This window comes from Sprattus sprattus (genome assembly GCF_963457725.1).
Source record: "Sprattus sprattus genome assembly, chromosome: 10".
Classification (NCBI taxonomy): domain Eukaryota; kingdom Metazoa; phylum Chordata; class Actinopteri; order Clupeiformes; family Clupeidae; genus Sprattus; species Sprattus sprattus.
The window spans coordinates 15,253,403-15,273,877 of NC_137908.1; the positions used below are offsets into that span (position 1 = coordinate 15,253,403).

The following is a 20,475-nucleotide window of genomic DNA, read 5'->3' on the forward strand; positions in this document are numbered from 1 at the left end:
TATATGTCCAGCTTGTGAACTAATTTCTCCCTCTGAATGACAGATCAGTTTCAGTTGGGTGACATTAAAATGATAACGGGCCACAATCAAAAAAAATACCAACGCCTTGTTATCTCTACTATACTGATGGCTAAAGTGCCACACGTAACGTTGTATTCTGCAAGATTTGATATTAAGTCAGAGGATTAACCTTAGTGCAGTGTAGCGAGCTAACGCTACTTAGAACTCACGGATGCTGCTTGTCGCTATGTAGCTGCTGCTTCTATCCTAGGCACCGCCCTCGCAGAATCATCCGATTGCTTACGGTGTGGTGGGTAGGCCGAGAATGATGGTTACGGTGACACGCCTATTTTCTTCAAGGCCGATCCTGAAGGAAGATGAGACCCAACTCTGTGTTTGTTATCTACATATTGTGAATATTTCCTTCCGATTTTCCTGGATTAACCCGTTCGATGTAACAAGCTTGTTGGTCGTGCCGTCTGTAAAAGGCTGGAGCACAAGGAGGTGGGTGTTCAGGCTACAGGGACTAAGATGAATAGGCAGATCAGTGTTATAGGCTGACATTTGAGGTGGTTGTACTAGAATGACTGCTGTTTGATAAACAAAGCATTAGGCTGATGTTGTCTGAGCAACATAAAAATAAAGGTTGCTAACTCAGGATAATCTGATACAGTACACCATAGACTGTTTATTAGACCCAGGTGACCCATCAGCCTGGTGCACTTTGGACAGTGATGAAAAGTGTCCCTACTATGACAACATTCACGTGAGATCTTATCTATTAAAGTATGACTTCACCACCAATGATTTAGCACCACCAATGCAGTCCTTGATTATCCTGTTCAACAAATACTTTGACCGAAACCAGGTAGCCTACATTTACATAGGCCTATATCAGCATCTGAGATGTGATGAACATAAAACCTTTGGAAATTATTCTGATCACTCATACTGGCAGGTAGAGGGCAGTATGTCCTCTACTTTAAGGCAGTGACAACATGTGGAAAGTGGGCCCTGGCTTTAACAGGATCGTATGGATTAGTAGGCATGTATATCATGGCAATCAACTCACATTTCCATTACTAGTTATACATTTGACCGCAGGAGTCTTAGTTAAGGTCTGGAATCTGATTTGTGCAGTCTCCTTATCACAATAGCCACCTGTAACCCCTTTCATTCTAGCCTGACGATTTGGGCTGGTATCCAGGCTACTTTCATTCTATAGGTTAGTGGGAAGAAGGTTCTCGGAGTAATAACATTAACCACACAAGTTTGTGATTTGATGACGTGGAAGCCAAACAAGCCAAACGTGGAAGCAAAACTGTGTGAAGATAGCAATTCCAAGAGACCTTTTAGAAAGCGCAGTGGAGGAACAGGTCCAGGCCAAGACGAGCCAATGGCAAGGCAAGCTGTGGGGCTTAGATTAGTCATGAGGTTACAGTGGCATACAGATATTTAATATGAGGGAATACTCAGATCTCTTCATTGCATAGAGAACTGTCCTCCTAAAAAAAGCTAAAAGGGGAACAAGACTTGGTTCACTTTGAAAGACACAACAATTAGGCCTTGATCACTTATGTGCCTTTTTACATAATTGAAAACAGGCTTCATGAGGCTGTTTGACGACTCAAAGCTTCAGCTTCGAAGAGTGAGAGGGGATGTTTGAGTGTGGGTTCTCAATAAAGGATCGTTGGCCATCCTTCACTAAAAATCATGTTTTGGGAATGTTGGGGGGAAACATATTGTATGCATTAAATATTATTACTAAATCATATTATAGCAAAAGACAACAATCACATTTATCTAAGAAACATCAGTGGTGTATGTTTATGAATGAGAACGTGGAAGACGTTGAAAAGACCTTTGACTTTGCAGTGAGCTGGACCAGCTGTCTAGATCAGTCATAGGAGTACAGGTTGCAGGAAGGGGATGGAGATGCACTCCAAACATGTTATATCTGAGATCATTAAAGACATGACTGATAGGCCCAAAGTATGGTTTCAAACAGGCAGGTTACGTAAGAGTCCGTCCAATGGTAAGATGATCAGCCCATGGCCTGGTTTGTGGGCAAGGCCTCTGAAGGTAAGAAGATTCACTATGTATCATCCATCAGGCAGTTAGTTAAAGAGCGCTCTCTAGTGGTGGAACAGCCACACCACAGCTTGGTTTAAGTGCACAGCCTATTGACCTGAGATGAAATGATGACTTGTGAATTGTTTGTCTCCTTTGCCTTAAAGCTGCTCTGAAGAGGACATTATATATAAAAAAGAACCCTGGATTGCTGATTGTACATGTCATGTATTAATTGAATCTAATCATATGCACAATGATTTGCAACTTATCCATTTTTGATTATCATTAACATGAAGCAAAGGCATTAAGGTGAACTAGAATGCGTTTCGTGAACGAACTGCGAGAGTGTGCTTGCTCTGTTGCGGCCATGACCGAGAGAACAAGTGCCTTGGAATTGGGGCAGGTGTCAGCTCTCCAGCTCTCCCTGCTGGATGAGCATGCACAAATGAGTATGCACAAATGAGTATGCATGAGTGAGTATGCATGAGTGAGTATGCATGAGTGAGTAAACATGAGTGAGTATGCACGAGTGAGTATGCATGAGTGAGTATGCATGAGTGAGTATGCATGAGTGAGTATGCATGAGTGAGTATGCATGAGTGAGTAAACATGAGTGAGTATGCGTGAGTGAGTAAACATGAGTGAGTATGCATGAGTGAGTATGCATGAGTGAGTATGCATGAGTGAGTATGCATGAGTGAGTAAACATGAGTGAGTAAACATGAGTGAGTATGCATGAGTAAGTATGCATGAGTGAGTATGCACGAGTGAGTATGCATGAGTGAGTATGCACGAGTGAGTAAACATGAGTGAGTATGCATGAGTGAGTAGAGCCCTGGTATGGAAGGTTTCTCTTAATATTCCTAGTTATACAGTTGAATGGAGAGGGACAGAGAGAGAAGAGGAACCGTGCGCAGGTGTCAGTGAGAGTTGTCAGTGAATCACAGGTGCAAGCCAGTTTAATGAGCCTATTATGATGTCATAATGCCTCAAAGTTCTGCCATGCAAGTCTATGGAGAAAAAAGGTGATGGAAAAAGAGGAATAAAAAAGGAGTGGCAAGGAGTACCGCCACGAAAAGCAGCACCTTCGGGCAAGCACACTAATTAACTTCTAATGAACTATAACTACTTACATTAATACATTTCCACAAAATGAAACATTTAATTTATGATAACATAAGTTTACATTACAGTTTTTCTCGACTGCTTAAACACTATTTTGAAAACAGGGCCCAGTTTTTCAAAACACTACACCCAATTAGCACAATACACCCAATAAGCACAACCATACACCCAATTAGCACAACACCTCAGATCCATTGCAAAATGACACACTGTTGTATCAACTATACACTTATTTATCAAAACCATATTTTGTTACATATGAAACACACACATTGCATATGACTTAATTATTTTTGTACCAGTTAGACATTGTTGTTGTAAACCTAAAACACTTTTAGAAATTCTACTTCTCAGTGATTAGAGTAGTGTAAATGAAGTACACCTAGAAAGTGCAAATATACAATACATTCACCAAACACTACACAAGACCAATGCTGTAGACTTATGGAGTTAGTTATGGATTTCTGTTACGAATTACAAAATCAAAAAAAACCTAAATGACTTTATTAACAACTCCAAATATAGGACTTCTTACTTGTGCCATTTCTCGGTCTCTGATCCATGACTGCTGCATACACCGTTTCACTCAACTTTCCCAGGGCCAGCAGTTGCCAGCAAGCTAGCGTTGATTGGCTAGTCAGTACAGGATACAATGTGCTGATTGGCTCTTTAGAAAGGCTGTAAAAACAGTGCCAAAAAGATTTTGTAATTCGTAACAGAAATCCGTATCCGTATCCGTATCCGTAATGCGTAACTGAAATCCGTATCTGCAGATAGATTTTGAAAGTGAAGATAGTTTTTGAAAGTGTAGATACATTTCGTATTTGAAATCCGTATCTGTAGATAGGTTTTGAAAGTGTAGATGGTTTCACAGATACAAAATCTATATTACAGATACAAAATCTATATTACAGATTACAAAATATTAATGGCATTGATCTGATTCCATAGAAGACAGGTAAACTCACCAGCTGCATTTCTTAAGTGCTTACAGTTTTTCACAATTGCTATAAAACACATTTCTTGAAACAGTCACCCATTTTCTCGAAACTCTAAACACAAAACCTCATCTTCAAGCACTAATTACTGTAATTACAAAACCCCTGAATTCTCTTGCAAAATGAAACTTTCGCCTCAAAACAGTTTTACCTGTGCTCAAAATCAAACACTGCTCTCAAATAAACAAAGTGATCAAAATGATAAACACTTTCAACCAGTCAGTGAACAATAAACCAAAAAAATAGAAAACACATTGTTCCAAACATATACTAGTTCTCAGGAAGAAGTACATTTTTTTAATCTCAAAACAAATTTCATATTTATCCGTCATTATCTTTTGATAAAAATGTATCAGAAATTACTACTCTGCTTTGCTCTCATTTTAGTTGGTTCTTTCTCCTCCTTGTACCCCTATAGTACTGTACCCTGCATCTCACTACTCACAACTCACTCTTGTTCTTTGTTGATATGAACCTGCAACCAGTCAAAATCTATTGAGCAGTCAGTACTGTTACTGTAACAAATAGAAAGCACAATGTTCAGGGCCATACAACTTGTTTATTGTACATCATACAGCCTACAATGCACTGTAAGCCTACTACAGTATACACTACTACAGTAAAAGGGACACAAATCAAAGGAGTCAACATGTCATCAATGTGTTCCTTCTTGTCTTTGGGCTGGGTCAGGTCAGTAAATCTGCAATTACGAAAATACAGTAGTATACTGTACCTGTTCTCTTCTCTGAATGCCCTTACTATGGTGGACACAGAAAATCGGCTGAAATTGGGGTACACTCTAAGTCCTGCTTCCCTCACTATCAGTCCATGGACTTTACTGTAACATGGTTTGTGAATGTTGCTCCAATTTCATCAGATATTTCTACTCTTTGTCTTCCTCTTTTTCATCTCTTCCTCTTTCTTGCCCTCCTCCTCTTCCTCCTCGTCGCCCACCTCGCATACGCACTCGCCCTCACCTCTCACATTGTTTCTTCTATCCATTCTCAGACTTTCTTCTTCCCACCTTCAACAACCTGTTTGCTCTCTAAACTGGCTTATATTGGTTGTGTCACATCATTTGATACAAGTGAAATCAGTTTTGAGTGGTTGTGTTTAATCAATGACGTGTGTTCTCTATTTGTATTTTATTTTTGCCACTTGTGTTTACCAGTATGGATGACATGTGCATTAGAGTGCAGAATGTGTTTTGAGACTGAGAATGTGTTTAGAGTTTAGCTGAAGAGTCTTAGTGAGATCTGCAAATTATGTTTTACGATGTGAAATAGTTTAAGGTATTGACAACAGACTGCACAATTAGCGACATGAGTTCAGGCAACTTAGAATTTTGTTCAGCCAATGGGTTTTATTGTTCTAGCAATCGTAAAAAACTGTAATTGCTTGACTCTGAAAACATACAAAGTATAATAAAGTATAGAGGAATATGAATACCGAGAAACTTTTTAACACTGTAAAAATGGGGCATGGTCAACAAAATGTTCCGAATGAATGTTCAAACACATGCAATGAACTGGTTTTGATGTGATTTTTATTTCAGTTTCCTCAGTCAGTGCTATACAAGACTGTGTCCAGCAGAGGCTGCTCTATTGCGTATAACTTTCCTACATGCCTCCATTAGACAAGTTAGAAAGAGATATTGATGCAAGACAAGATCATGCACCAACATCGACCAATGGGAAGTAAATGCCAGCATAGTCCCACAGGGTAAGACAAGACATAGAGCACTGTTGTCATTGTATTTCACCTTTCTTTTTGACATTAAACTAAGTAACACACCCAATGCTGAGTGCATATGAGAAGCAGTTTAGAGGATGGGGTTCTTACTGTATGCGTAAAATGCCTTAACTTAAGCCTTCTGTATTATATTAGCTGACAAAGTCAAAGCCCAGTCAAAATCCCACTTCAATTAGAACAAATCCTTGGAGTCAGCCTGTAATAATCTTTAGGAAGCCCTTGGTAACTGGCCCAAATCTGCTCCCACACACAACAATACAGAAAGCATGATGTCATGCTCTCCACACCTGCTGGTGCTTGTTCATGTCGGCTGTGTGGCTGCCTAATGGTCGCTCCTGCGGAATGGAATGTTGGTTTAAGGTGCAAGGGTTGGTGGGTTGGGTGGGATGGTACAGCAGAAGTGCATTTACTGAGGCTTCGGAGTGTTTCTGTCAAGTGTGGGTTAGGATATGTTTACTCTCTGGTTCTGCCTTACTTGAGACTGTCACGCTCTGTGGCTTTTGTGTCATAATTTTCAAAACGAGTTCCCCTTCGTGAAGTCATTTGTCACCTTTGCAACCTTTACTTATGCACACGGATTCCACTCAGCTCTTAAAGTTCCATGTGACATGAACCTTGTGTGACACACACACACACACACACACACACACACACACACACACACACACACACACACACACACACACACACACACACACACACACACACACACACACTGCCTCTCTCTTTCCCTTTGTCTGGTTGTCACAGTCACTCTCCCAGACAACAACACAGTGGGTGATCTAGCCTTGTAGCCTGCAGTAACTGAAGTGTTGTTGAGTGAGCAGATGGTTTTTGGATGCCCATAAACGACTCTTTCCGTCTGCCAAACCAAGAGCCATCATAAAGGCAGCTCAATCTGGAAGTAAAGGGAGGCTAGGCACCCTCCCAGCAGCCCAGAGACAGTCATTCATGCACTAAAAAGTATGAGTATCTACTACTTATACTGACTATAAGCCATTAGAACGGTGAAGTAATGCCAGTCTTAATGTAGTCATATGGAGGCTACTTCAGGTGCATGTTTTGAATTATTCCTGGCTCTTGCATCTCATTAGTTTTCCTGTCAACTACAGACTCCTTAAGTATGGCTCTATAGTAACTAGGCCCAGGTATTTAACACAGAATGTCAAACTGATGGATCATGTACAGCATGAGGAGTTAGGACTCACGATACCCAAACATCTAATCTTTGTGTTTTCCTTTCTGACGACATGAAGATAAGGTGATCGTTTTTGATAGGGAGTGCATTTTATTGGGTAAAAATTTGAACATGTTATTACAGATCTGAGGTCTTATCCCCTTCTTCTGACAGTGTCTTAATTCTGGAAAATGGCTAAGAGGGGTTGACCCCAAAATACATGGTGGGCAAATGGGTGATGGATGGGCCCCATGCATGTTGAGAAGGGGTAAGTCAAGAGATAAGGTGATAAGGTAAAAGGTCAATAGTTTAAGACGGCCATGTTTGTGTATGTGCCTGCTTGTGTGTGTGTGTGTGTGTGTGTGTGTGTGTGTGTGTGTGTGTGTGTGTGTGTGTGTGTGTGTGTGTGTGTGTGTGTGTGTCTGTCTGTGTGTGTGTGTGTTTGTGTGAAACATTGAAAACACCCACAGTCTCTAAAAAGTAATTAAGGTAATTTTGCCCTTCTGTCATCCCACCCTTCCATTGCAGTGCTCTGACCTTCTGTTTGTGCTGAGGCCTTTCAGGTTCAAATCAGCTGCTGCCATTCAGACCAGGCAGGCTTTCAGGGCAGCTGTGGAAAAGAGACACAAAGGCTCTAGTGGATCTGGTGCTACTCTAAGACACTAGTTAATAATTTGCTCTGAGACAAAAGGGGACACAATAAGTGAAACAGATGTGTGTGTTTCAGTGTTGTGTGTGTGTGTGTGTGTGTGTGTGTGTGTGTGTGTGTGTGTGTGTGTCTGAATATTCAGGCTGAATATTCATGTGCGCACTGACAGAATGCATGGTAGGCATTTACATTTTCAGTACCCTCAAACAACTATTTGGTCTACAAAAGCCGTCCTTTTGAAGGTCAAAGTTTAAAACACACATCTTACAATGCCTATCCACACCTGACTCCTGCTTGCACTCACGTGAAATTCCCCTCATGTGAGCACTACAGGGAGATAACGTTACACATTACTGTAGAATAAGGTGAACAAAATTCCTGTCTTATCAGGTCCAAAAAGCAGGTCAGAGTGGAGGTAGATAGGCCAGTGAGCCTCAACGATGCCAGATAAACACCATGCTAAGATAAATACCCTGTCCTGGAAAGAACATGCTTAAATCATCCCTTCGCATCAGGTGAAATCGTGCCTTCCGTGTCACACTTGCAACCAGGCATAGTTATACAAGATTAACAAAATGGCCCATAAGACAAAACAATAAAAATCCCCCAGCGTGCCAGAGCGATATGCAAACTGCTTCTTCGGAAAGGAACTCTCCATATCTTTGACATGAAGACAAAACAAGAAAAATGAACCAGTCCACTTTACCTGTCACATCCTTCCCATCACGAGTGCCTGGGGAAATGTGGTTTACTCCAAGGAGGTCTGGTTCTCTGACAGGCTTTTCACAACATTGCTGTTTCCTGACTCACGGAAGAGAAATAAATGAATGTATTTGTGGGACCAAAGAATGTTTACAATCACACACTGGGCAACTCTTGAGCTAGCTGTCAGTTAAGGCAACACTATGTCTTTCTCTTGGTGTAAAGTCCCCAGCTCACATTTCTGATGAGTATTAAATATTAAATAACTGTTAGAGTTGTATTGTAGATGAGTATACAGTGAGTCTTCAGTGTGCTTGAGTCATGGGGAGTGGACAGAGGAAAAAAAGAACAGAAGAGAAATTCTCAGGAGACCTTAGAGTGACTAAGACTTCCGATCATCATCACTCTTTTTCCCACCTGAGAGAGAGAGAGAGAGAGAGAGAGAGAGAGCTCTTTTCATGCAGTTGTACCTTCCATGCAGTGCTTTCCCTGAAGGAGATATTTATCTCTTCTGTGCTCCTGAAGCACCATGTTGATTGGCTGAGATTATTTATGGCTCGGTCCAAGCCACTATGTTTCCCATTTACAGAGCCAGGACTGTGCACAGGCACTGTTGTTATTTGGAACTAAAACACTGAGTGGACAGATAGAGCAATTAGCTGAATTTGACCAAAAAAATCAAATGAGATTGGAATAGAATCCTGGACTGTGCCTTTAAGCAATAAGATTTGTATTTGGAGCTAATATCTATCACAAGACCATGCTTTGCTCAAGAAGTACAAAACACATTATTTTTAACATTAGTCAGTTACAGTACATCTTAAAATGTCTATAACACATAAACATTCAGATGTGGAAAATAGAGACATGGAGAGAGTGTTGTGTGGAGAGAGAGAGTGGCCTGTATTTTGTAATTTCACTTTTAAATTTCGATTGCAAATTTCAGAATCAATCACATTTATTATATACATAGAGTAAATCATCCCAATGCTAATATCACGCTTGTAGAGCAAATTGAAGTGTCTCAGCTGAGGTCAAAGGCCATGCTTAGCCTGAGGGCTGCAGCTGGACTCAACATGAGCAGGTGGATGGCTGGCCTTCAGTGAATTAATAGTAAGTACAACTTATATTTATTAAATGTGGCAAAATAAAGCATCAATTATAAATAGTAGTCAACAGATTACCTGTAAATCAAGCCACTTATTTATTACTTAATACATTTTGACTGTCTTGCCTGTGTGTCTGCGCTCAATGGCTTACTATCGAGTTCATAAACTTGGTTAACCATAGACAGTGAGAAATGAATCCGGGCCCCACGGACTAAACCAAACTATTTGAGTAACACCTCATGCAAAGGTGCTCTTAAAAGGAATGTATTCTCAGCAATGGGCGTTCACTCTCACACATGCCTTCCCCCAACTCGGTCAGTATAGGGCGGGTGGAGCCGGAATGACATCTCGAGAGTTGATGAAAAGCTTCCAGGATTTTTCCCTACCAGTGGGGCTTGAGCATGATTCTCACGTAGCCTACTCGCATATTTCTTTGTCCTAATGAATGCAATTCATTGATTTAAGTTTGGCCTGGATGGTGTTCAACAAACACTGGGAAAGTCCAAATGAAGACTCATTGCGAGGGACTGATATCACGACGTCTTAAGGACAAGCAGAAGTTTCGAAGATAAATAATGCTGGACACTGCGTGCATGTCATCGTCCCCTGCACGCAAGGGCCAGTGGTTACGCAGAGCCTTGTCCCACCACTACAGCCCGGACCACAGCATAGAGAATGAGATCCTAGTCCTGGCTACTGGCATCGACCAATACTTGCAGGAGGTTTTCCATCATCTTGCTTTCAAAAACTCCGAGGACGTTGTCTCGAAAGAGGACTTCAGTGTGCTTTGCTTGACATTGGGAATTTCCACAGCAAACAGTGATAACGACGAAAAAGAAGGTGATGAGGAGGGAAGTGACATTTTGACCGACCTACCTTGCAAGCTGAACTTCAGAGAATTTCACGCTCGCCTGTGTGGCCATTTCTCCCTGAACAGCGAAGGCGGAAAGTCAGCTATGCGTCTTCCTGTCACTGAAGAAACCGAGCACATAGAACGGGAGATCCGGGTTCGGTGGCCACGAGTTCGCCGACGGAAATGTGTAAGTTTTGATCTGTCTAAAGAACAGAGAGATACTGTCAAAAGAAAAAAAGAGCACTCGACATTGGCGGAAAACAGAGCTTCTGCTGACTGGAGCAATGAGACAGGTAACATTACCCCAAGTGCCACTAACCTCACATATTTACATTTTGACAGCAGATTATTTCATAAAGTTCACATAAACTTTAACATAAAACATAAAATCAATTGAATATACTGACAGCTGTTAGCCTTTACCAGGGAGCTGGTATTATTGTAAGTGCTCCAGGTGAAAACATCTTCTGGATGTTGACTGGCACAGGTTGAAATACAAATTCAGTCATAAAACTGTATGAAAGTATGTTTTCATTATTATTGAATACTTTCATTATCATAGTATTATTTTTGGTACACTGAGGGCAGTAGAATTTGACAAATCTAACATGTTACCCTTGGTTATGTATACTGAAGCATGTCAGTGGATCTGGGGATTTGCAATAAAATGATGACATATTTCAATGTCAGCAGCCATGAGTGTAATGTTTTGGAAAGAATACATGATCTAAGGATTGAAGCAAAAGTCTGAACTTCAAAATGACAACTGATCTGTCAATGATGTGTTTTTGTCCTGTTGTTTACAGCCGTACTTGATAACATTGCTTATGTAAATTTCTGATGTGTGAGAGAAGTTATGGTGTGTGGGACTATGCTCTTAGAAATTACTAACTTTTTCTGGCACACAGTGTGTGCCCCCAGTCCTCGAAGGGCCCTACAAGAGCAGCTGACCATGGAGAATGCCAGCCTGAGGGAGCTGGTGGAAGACCTGAGATGTTCCCTGCAGTCCAGCGATGCCCGCTGCATTGCTCTGGAGGTGGCACTTCGCAGGGCTGCTAAGGGGGAGGAGATGCGCAAGACCACACCCACAACCAAAGCCACAACCCCAAGTCATAGCATCCGTGGTCGCTGGGGCCGGAGTAAGGGCTTGGACCTGCAGCGGGAGCTGGAGCTGATTCGCTCTTCACGTGACGGACAGCTGCAGGAGGCCATGCGGTACAGCCAGCAGCTAGAGACGGAGCTGAGTGTCGCCCACAGGCAGGCGGGGCTGCTGGAGGACGTGGCGAGCCGGCTCAGGAAGGAGCGTACTCAGATGAGGAGCAAGATGGAGGAGGCTCGGGCAGCGCTGGCCTCCGGCCTGAAGAGGGTGGAGGAGCTGCAGGGGAAGGCCAGCCAGGTCGCCCCACTGCAGGAGCACATCTTGCAGCTGCAGATGGAGCTGAACCACATCAGGTGAGGAGACACCTGCTGTCATGTGTATGTACAGGCTCTGTTAATGCGTCTGTGGGTTTTGGTACAGCTGTATTCTCACTATGAGATTAAAGCTTAATCGCTGTCTCAACTAGTCACATCATACCAAAACATATGTAAACTGTGTTTTTTAATCAGGACCACATTTGCCTTCACCTTAATCATTTCAAAATCCAACACACTGTCTTACAATTAAAAGCATGTCATAAGTTTATCTGGAACGAGCAATTACCTCCTTTTTTCAATTTCCATTAGTTTACCCTTTCCAGAAGTCTATTGTTAGGGGCTCATGCAAATAATGCAGCTGATGGGAGAGAACACGCACCCATAAATTAATATGACGAATAAGCTAATGTGCACTCTAGCCCTTAGGACATGTCCTTTTTGATTCCCTCAACACTGGGAAATTGGATTAATCTGAACTAGTTGCCTCCCCCCACTGCCTCCGCCGCTCCTGAATCACTGTTCTGATGTAGGTTGTAGTTCCAATGCCTTCAGGTCAACACAGAGAACTGGAAAAAGTGGAGGGGATTTTTGCATCACTGCTCTTACCTGTTGTGAGGCTCTTTTTTTTTTTTCCCCATGGAAATTCCCATTGGAATTCTGACATGGTCAGACAATAGATGCAGATATATTGTCAATTACAAAGCAGTTAAAAAACAGTGGGCCGACCAATACGCCACTAGAGCACTTTGACAGCAGCACTCATACTGCTGCCTTCTTTGTGTGGTGATCTAAAGGGAGGTTTGATATTCGACTCTGACTCATCTCACCAGAACAACCCTTTGATAACAGAAGAACGATTAAACACTTGCCCTGCTGAACCTCTGCATCTCTATGCACTGGTTTTGACAAGCCATACTATGACAAGAGATGATGGTGCTGTGGTCATGACATGACATGGTGTGCTTCATCAGAGGTGCATTCATAATGTTTACACAAAAATGTTTACGGTTTCCAAGAGCACGCGTACAACATGTCCATGAATGACATTGAGTGCTGAAACATGATCACTTGACTGTCTTATTTTAGATTGGTTGGAACAGGGGAGCATTCCATTCAGACTGGACTAGCCTGGGCCTGCCACACAACCCTGTCTGAAAGAGTGCAGAGAGAATGGGACTGAGGCCGGTCCCTGTCTTTTTTGTGAAAGTAGTCAATTAGAGACCATTTTTTTTTCTCAGAGCAACACAGAAGCGACAGAGCATAGTGACTTAAGACGCACAGGGATCGTTTCCCATTTCCTGTACAGGTCTGTTTAGGAGGAGAATACGCAATAGCAGAGTCAGGCAATTATTTTCAATTAGTTTGGTTCGGGTTCATCGTAAAGAAGGCAGACCCCACTGACAGTCTTTTTAAAATGAAGCCTGCTTACTCTTGGGCCACAGCACTTACTCTATCTTTGCGTGACTGCTTGCTCGCTGTGCTGCAGTGTCTCGCACGCACGTGTGCTTCCAGTGCAGTGTTGCTGCTGCGGTACTACTACTCTAAGCCCTCACTATCAACAGATCTTCTCATTGTCTATTTTGCTGAGAACCGCATACCTCACAGCTGAAAAATGAGGCTCCAGGTAGAAACTCTAGATGCTTCAGATGTGCATCTCACGCAGGCTTTGTGGCTGGTCTTACCTGTTAACATGGGCGCCGAAATGAAAAGTAAGAGGTTTCGTGACCGTCACACACAGCTGAGGTAAACGGTGTGGCACAGGTGTAAAGGTGGAAACCTATTTGAGGTGTCTGGTGTTTACTGGATACTAATACTGGATATCTCTGTGGTACAGCAAAGGAATGTATTGTATATTGTATTTCATTCTGTATCACGTGAAGACCTCCAAATACTGGACTAAGCCTCAAACCCAAGTGTCTTTGATTTTGTCAGCTGTAAGTGACATTGTCCTGAACAATTCTCTCTTGTCAACAGCAAATACAACATAGCTTACTCTTCAACTGACAACACTGACCATCTCTGTCCCCTCTAGGTCCATGTGCTCCTGCAAAGCTGTGAGTGAAGCAGGAGGTCTCTCAGGAGGTCTCTCAGGTGAGAGACAACAACCTGTCATCTCTGTTGTCTCTTGTCAGTCCACACCACACGTCCATGCTGGGGGTGAAGACAGCAGCTTCAGAGGAGGTTAGGACACCCCCCCACCCACCCATCCCCCATTTGATTTGTCAATGACATAAACACAAAGCAGAAGCACACCGCACAGGGCTTGTCTTTCAGTGAGAGCAAACAGCAGGATCACTGAGCTCCATCTCCAGGAAACATCTCAGCAGATTTACTACCCGCCTGAGGGCTGGAGTGAGTGCCTTCAAAAACTGCCCCCTGTCGCTCCCTCTTACTTAGCCATCCATCAGCAACACAAAAGTTTCTTTCTCTCACAGTTGAATGTCAACTTAAAGGATTGTGCTTAGGGATTTTAAGTGCTCTGGTGCAACTATATGTTTGAATAATTTAGTCTTAGAGATCCTGCATACATGTTCCTCCTCAAATATAAACTGTGTTACATTAAGCTGCAGATGTGAGTCAAGACTTACTGTCAGTCAGTCAGTAATAAAGGGGGGATAGTACTCTGGTTTGACGTGACCTTTTGACCCTCTGACCTCTTGACTGCCTGTCGCTCCCCCCTCCAGGAGAAGAGTGTCTTCAGAGGGCTGTGGAGGGTCGGGCGGCCTCGGATGAGGAGGGGGAGGAGGAGAGGGGAGAGGACGAAGGTCAGTGTTGCCTCCTGGAAGCGAAGAGGCTGATTCAACGTCTGCAGCACTGCACAAGAGGGTTGGTACACTCACTCTCTCTCACACACACACACACACACACACTCACACGAACGTATCTCACACTCTCTCTCTCACACGCACACACACACACACACACACACACACACACACACACACACACACACACACACACACACACACACACACACACACACACACAGCACACACATTTTCTCTAGTTGGTGGGTAGGCTGTCATGTCTTAGTCATTAAGCCCAGGGGTGATTATCACCATCAACGATTACAATTTAAGGATAGTCAAACCATAAGATGAGTAAACACAACAAATACTGAAATTCCTACTGGTGTGGCTATGACAATGAAGGACAACAATCTCTCTCGTAAAATGAACTATCCCTGTCAGGTCTCTCCATACCACAAATGGTTATTTTTTGGACATCAATGACCTCATATTCATCATAACATCCTCACTAGCTTGTACTTTTTCATGATGTTCTCCATAGTCAGGAAATGCTGTTTTACATTTTATTACATAACAGTTATGATCTTTGCCTCATTTTACAACTCATGACTGTAAATTGTGACTTCTTTGACTAAGGAAGGTTATTTAGAGGGATTCATGGTTCTATAATTAAAGTGCAGCTGTCATTCACACATCCAATTGCCAGGTTGTTTCATTGTATTACATTCTTTCATTCCTTCCTCAATAATATCTCAAGGCTGTGACCTTCTCATGGGAGCCAGGGCTGACATAATTCCCTTCTTGCTTGTCTGCTATTCCTCAGGTGCCAGAATGCTGCCGTGCCCCAGATTTTCTTGTCGCACAGTCTTCACTACGATGATGAGGAGTGTGTGAGTGCGGGGAGGGTAAGGGGTGGCCCATTTCAGACTCACGAGTGGAAAAGATCAAGAGAGCACGAGAAGGTGAGAGACTGGATGAGTAATGCAGTTTGTAGAGGTTAAGGCCCAGGGACCCTCCAAAACATCTGCTTGGGTGTCTCTGAATTCCCTTGCGAAAGTCATTTTATTCCCAGGAAGCAGACTCACTAATGGAAATGGGCATCTGTACTGTGAGTCGCTTTGGACGAATTGCCCAAGAGTCTGCTAAATGAATCAATACAACATTTGTGGTGCTGTGCAGACAGTTGGTGCGGACCATGCTATGCTTCTTAAGTTTGAAGCAAAGTTAACATCTTTTGCAAAACCTCTCTCACATTGCTTCCTGTTTTAACGGTCTAAGGGACTTAGACTTAGCTGGCAGTGTGTTATCCTTTCGGTCTATTCCTGGCTTTTTTTCTGTGTCTTTTTCTCTTTCTATATATCTCCTTATTTTATGCATTTTTTTTCTGTCTCTCATTGCTTCTCTCTCTCTTTCTGTGTCTGCCAGGAGCTGGAGCTGCGTCAAGAGGAGGTGTTGATGCTGCAGAGTGAGGTGCAGCAGGTGGAGACGGAGCGTGTGCGTCTTTCTCTGCTGGAGGAGAGACTCACTGACGCCCTCTCACTGCTGCTGCAGCTGCGCTCCAAGGTACACACACACACACATGTACAAACATGCACACACACACACACACCCAGTACACGCACATACTCACACGCACACAGGTACACATTCATATACTCAAACATGTGCACACACCCACACACATACACAAGTTCACCCACATTTTTTTGTCTTGAGTAAATGTGCTCATCCACCTGTATTCAAATATAATTTGGTGTAAAAATCGTCAGCAGAAGAGCCCGCCACTACTACTACTACAAAAACAACTATAAACACAATTCTTCCTAATCACCTGTGGAATATGTTACCATTTTCATCTCATTACTGATTTAATGTGGAAATCCAAATTGAAAGTGAGTTTCCTGCAGGAAGTTTTCCTGATGGGGCTCCTTATTATAGTCATAAGTCAAGTTTAAGATGTTTAAGCTTTTGCTTAGTAACATTTGTTTCCGATCTACAACCCCAAATCAGAAAAAGTTGGGACGGTATGTTAAAATAAAATGAAAACTAAAAACAGGGATTTGTAAATTCTCTTTGACATTGTATTGCATTCAAAGTTCAAAGTACTTTATTTGTCATTGTAACAAATACAATGAGACAGTAGATGCAACAACAGACAGCTACAGTATAAACTTAAGTTGCTGTGGACATTAACTGCCACAGCTAAATAATAATAAATAACAATTCATAAATAGATTATTAAATATCTCTGAGTAAAAAATAATAATAATTAAAAAAAAGCAACACACATATATATTGAGGTGCATCAATAGTTGCCGGGTAGAGTGTTAGAGTGCAGAGGGGGCGGGGCGGGCTGAGCCGAGGGGAGATGGGGGGGTTTGGGTGAGCTGTTGAGAAGCCTTATGGCACAGGGATAGAAGCTCTTTGCCATTCTGGAGGTGCGTGCCTTTGTCGATCTGAACCTTTTCCCTGACAGGAGCAACGTGAACAGATGATGGGCAGGGTGGGAAGGGTCCGTGAGTTCACCATAGGCGGCGATCCGGGGGGGACGGGAGGAACGTGTCGAAAACTAGCGATAGCTGACTAGCAGTAATGTTACTGGCATTGGTCTGTCTAATATGATCTTTGACTCTGTTTTTTTTTTCTTAGTCTCGGGGTACAGCACATTATTCCAGTCTAGTTGCTAGGCAGATTACGTGTGGGGCACATTTGAAAGTGCCCCACCGCTCAATGTTAACTTTGGCCTGTGTGGTTCACGCTCATTGATGTTTCCATGGTAACAGTGGGGCAGCGTGGGCCTGTGCCCCAGCGGAAACCGGAAACGTTGCACAGAGCGAGCACCATAGACATATAAACGTCCATTCACGTCTATGGCAAGCACACAGCAGAAAAACACACAAATCAAATTACTCCAAAACAAGATCAAATGCTTGCGAGTCAAGGTTATTTACACAAATATTTACGCTACTTTGCATATAAATATATATATAGTTTGCCGCGAAGTACGAATGTATTGAGTTTTCTGCACAACAGCGCCATCTGGTGGGGCAGTGCCACCTGCCCCTAATGTAGAAACGCCACTGTAATTAACGTAAAACAATGTGCTTTTTAAGTGTTAAAAAATCATGATCCCCCTATCCCTCAAAGTGGTTTGGTCCACATGCTGTTTCCAACTGGCTGTGCTACCAACAGCTCCGCATTCAGTCAATCTGCCCAGTACACGGTCAGGTTGTGAGATTGTTTTCCTCCTCTCTCCCCTGTCACTCCTGCTATGATACAAGACATGTAAAGAGATTTACCTCATTCTCAAACGCAGTAAGAACATGTAAAGAACATGTTAAGAATACGTTTTTTTCTGGGCTCGGTACAGAGGTAGAGAGAGGCCCCCCCCCCCCCCCGGAATAACTCTCTGAAATGTTACCATGTATTGTCCCCCCTACAATGAAATGGGATCTCCGCCCCTGAATACAACAGCGCATTATTTTATGTTTTACCTCAAGAATTGTATTGTTTTTTTAATCATGGTTATTCAGCTTAGGCTTGCAACATTGCCTTTTACGCACTGACAATTCCTTCAGATTCCTTGAATCTTTTAATTATGTTAAGCACCGTGGAGGGTGAAATATACAAATCCCTTCCTACTTTTCATTGAGAAACATTGTTTTTAAACATTTCAATAATTTGCTCCCGCATTTAATGGCGAACTGGCAAACCTCGGCCCATCTTTGCTCCTAAAGGACTAGGGCTTTCCTGGATGCAGCTTTTGTACCAAATCATGATTACAATGACCTGTTGACATCGCTAGTTTTAAATCAGATCATTATTTCATTATTCTACCTCATTACTATACCTAAATTGCCCCCGTCCCAACTTTTTGGGGAATGTGTTGCAGGCCTGAATGGCAGGAATGGATGTACATATATTTACAAATCAAATTAAGTTGACCAGACAAAACATGACATATCTTGTGTTCATACTGTCTGTAATGAAATACAAGTCAAGGTGAATTTATAAATCACTGCTTTCTTTTTTTTTTTTTCTGATTTGGGGTTGTATTACTGTATGTAATGTGCCTCATCAATGCAATAGAGAAACTGCATTGACCCCACTTCCTTAGACATTTTGTTTCATTTCCTTCCATGTGGGAATATTATCTTGCACACAGAGCATAGGACTGCACCTTCTCAGAAGTACACAACAAAACATGTACTGAACAGAAGATTCATAACTTCTGTAATAACTTGAGAATGACTCATGCATTGGATTTGTACAGTGTAACAAATGGACTATCACAGAGGTAGCACTTTGTTTTTATGAAGACTTTTTAGACAAGGGCCTGGACCTCAGAGATTTAATGTCACCCCTCACTGAAACAGACACCACAGGGAAACAGGGGCTGTAACACAATTCAGTAAGCATTTTCAAGCTCAGGCTGCCACCTAGTGGTGAAATCCTTATCTCGCTGTTGGCACCAACAGATCAAGTGAAGTAAAGTTCCCGCTCTGTCTTTTTCATTTCACCAGAGAGTGTCCCACAGGATGCTGGGTAAAATCCTGATGAGCTCTTTGGATGTCTTCAGCCAAAATGATCAAGGTAAGCAAGCCAAGCAAGCCAAGCATTCATTTCCTCACAGGTTCCTCCAGTGTATAAACAGTGTTATATTTCCCACTCGGATGCTCCCAAACCCCACTGGCTCACCCACCTTATCATGGACCTTCTCTACCTCTGCTTCCTGTCCTCAGGTCCCTCGGCTGTCCTGCAGGTGGTGGACGCTCTCTGTCATCAGCTCCTCTCTAGTGACCTCCTGATCGGGGGTGGAGATGGAGGCGGTGGGGAGAATGGGGGACAGGGTCCCTGGCCCAAAGTAACGTCCTCTAGCCAGAGCTCCACCAACCCCCTGCTAATCTCCTGCTGAGGGCAGGCCCCTAACTGTTGCTTACCATGTGATCTCTGATATGATTTAAGGACTTTTGGGAGACATTCATGTTACCAGTTCAGTACTGGTAACATGTTAAAATGCCCACTTGGTGGGGATCTGTCACGATTTTCAAAGGATAATGCACAATGCCCGCTTTCCCAAAATACACTTTTAGCTTAGACTTTTGTGTCATTTTTGTCTCCGAATGTTGTGATAATCTGAATGACAGACCTTAGAGACAAACTATTCATGGCTAGGCCATTACCCATCATACCACATGTCACATTCATCACAGTTTTCTTAGCTTTTCTACCTCTATCTGCTCTACCTCCTCAAACATGGTTTTCCAAACTGGCAGCATAATACTCATGGGAGAGATCTGAAACACCAGTGCTTAGAGTACCAAGACATAATCCACTAATATGAGAGGAAGAACTTTGACTTTTTTCTTTCAGATCGCAGGAGGTGTTATTAGTAACATGTCGGTTATCAAATCAGCTACCACATTCACTAGTTATTCAATAGTTATATGTTCAGGTTATACAATTAATGTAAACAAATATGTAAACAGATGGTTGTTGCTAGATTTTGATTGTGTTTAACTAACTGAATCTCAATAAGCTTCCCTCAGGCCATATGTCATATGCCTAGGTTTTACATAAAGCACTGGTTAGAAGGCACTTACAGACGTGTGGTCTGTTAGAGAGGTTTTACACATGTGTGTGTCAAATCTATGTTAATTAACATTAATAAGATATTGTATATTTAATTTATTGTGTACAAATCAAGTGCTAAGAACCACAATGTTTTCCAGTGGTAAATAAATACCTTTCTCTCTTGCTTACATTGAGTTGTGTCATCACACTGAGAAACTAACATCTTGGTCTATTACACATGAAAAAGTGCAGCCTATTTCTGTAAGTTAACTGCCTATCCTAGGTCCATGGATAAGC

At 42.4% G+C, this 20,475-nt stretch overlaps 1 protein-coding gene across 1 annotated transcript; it reads left to right on the forward strand.

Annotated features, from left to right (window-relative positions):
- Positions 1-10,160: 10,160 nt before the first annotated feature.
- Positions 10,161-19,519, forward strand: LOC308370839 (EF-hand and coiled-coil domain-containing protein 1; the record flags this gene model as incomplete). Its single annotated transcript, XM_080845557.1, has 8 exons — positions 10,161-10,731; positions 11,347-11,890; positions 13,887-14,035; positions 14,539-14,680; positions 15,428-15,566; positions 16,030-16,167; positions 19,128-19,197; positions 19,347-19,519. 8 exons carry the CDS (start codon positions 10,161-10,163, stop codon positions 19,517-19,519), a joined length of 1,926 nt encoding a protein of 641 aa, XP_080701683.1.
- Positions 19,520-20,475: the final 956 nt, after the last annotated feature.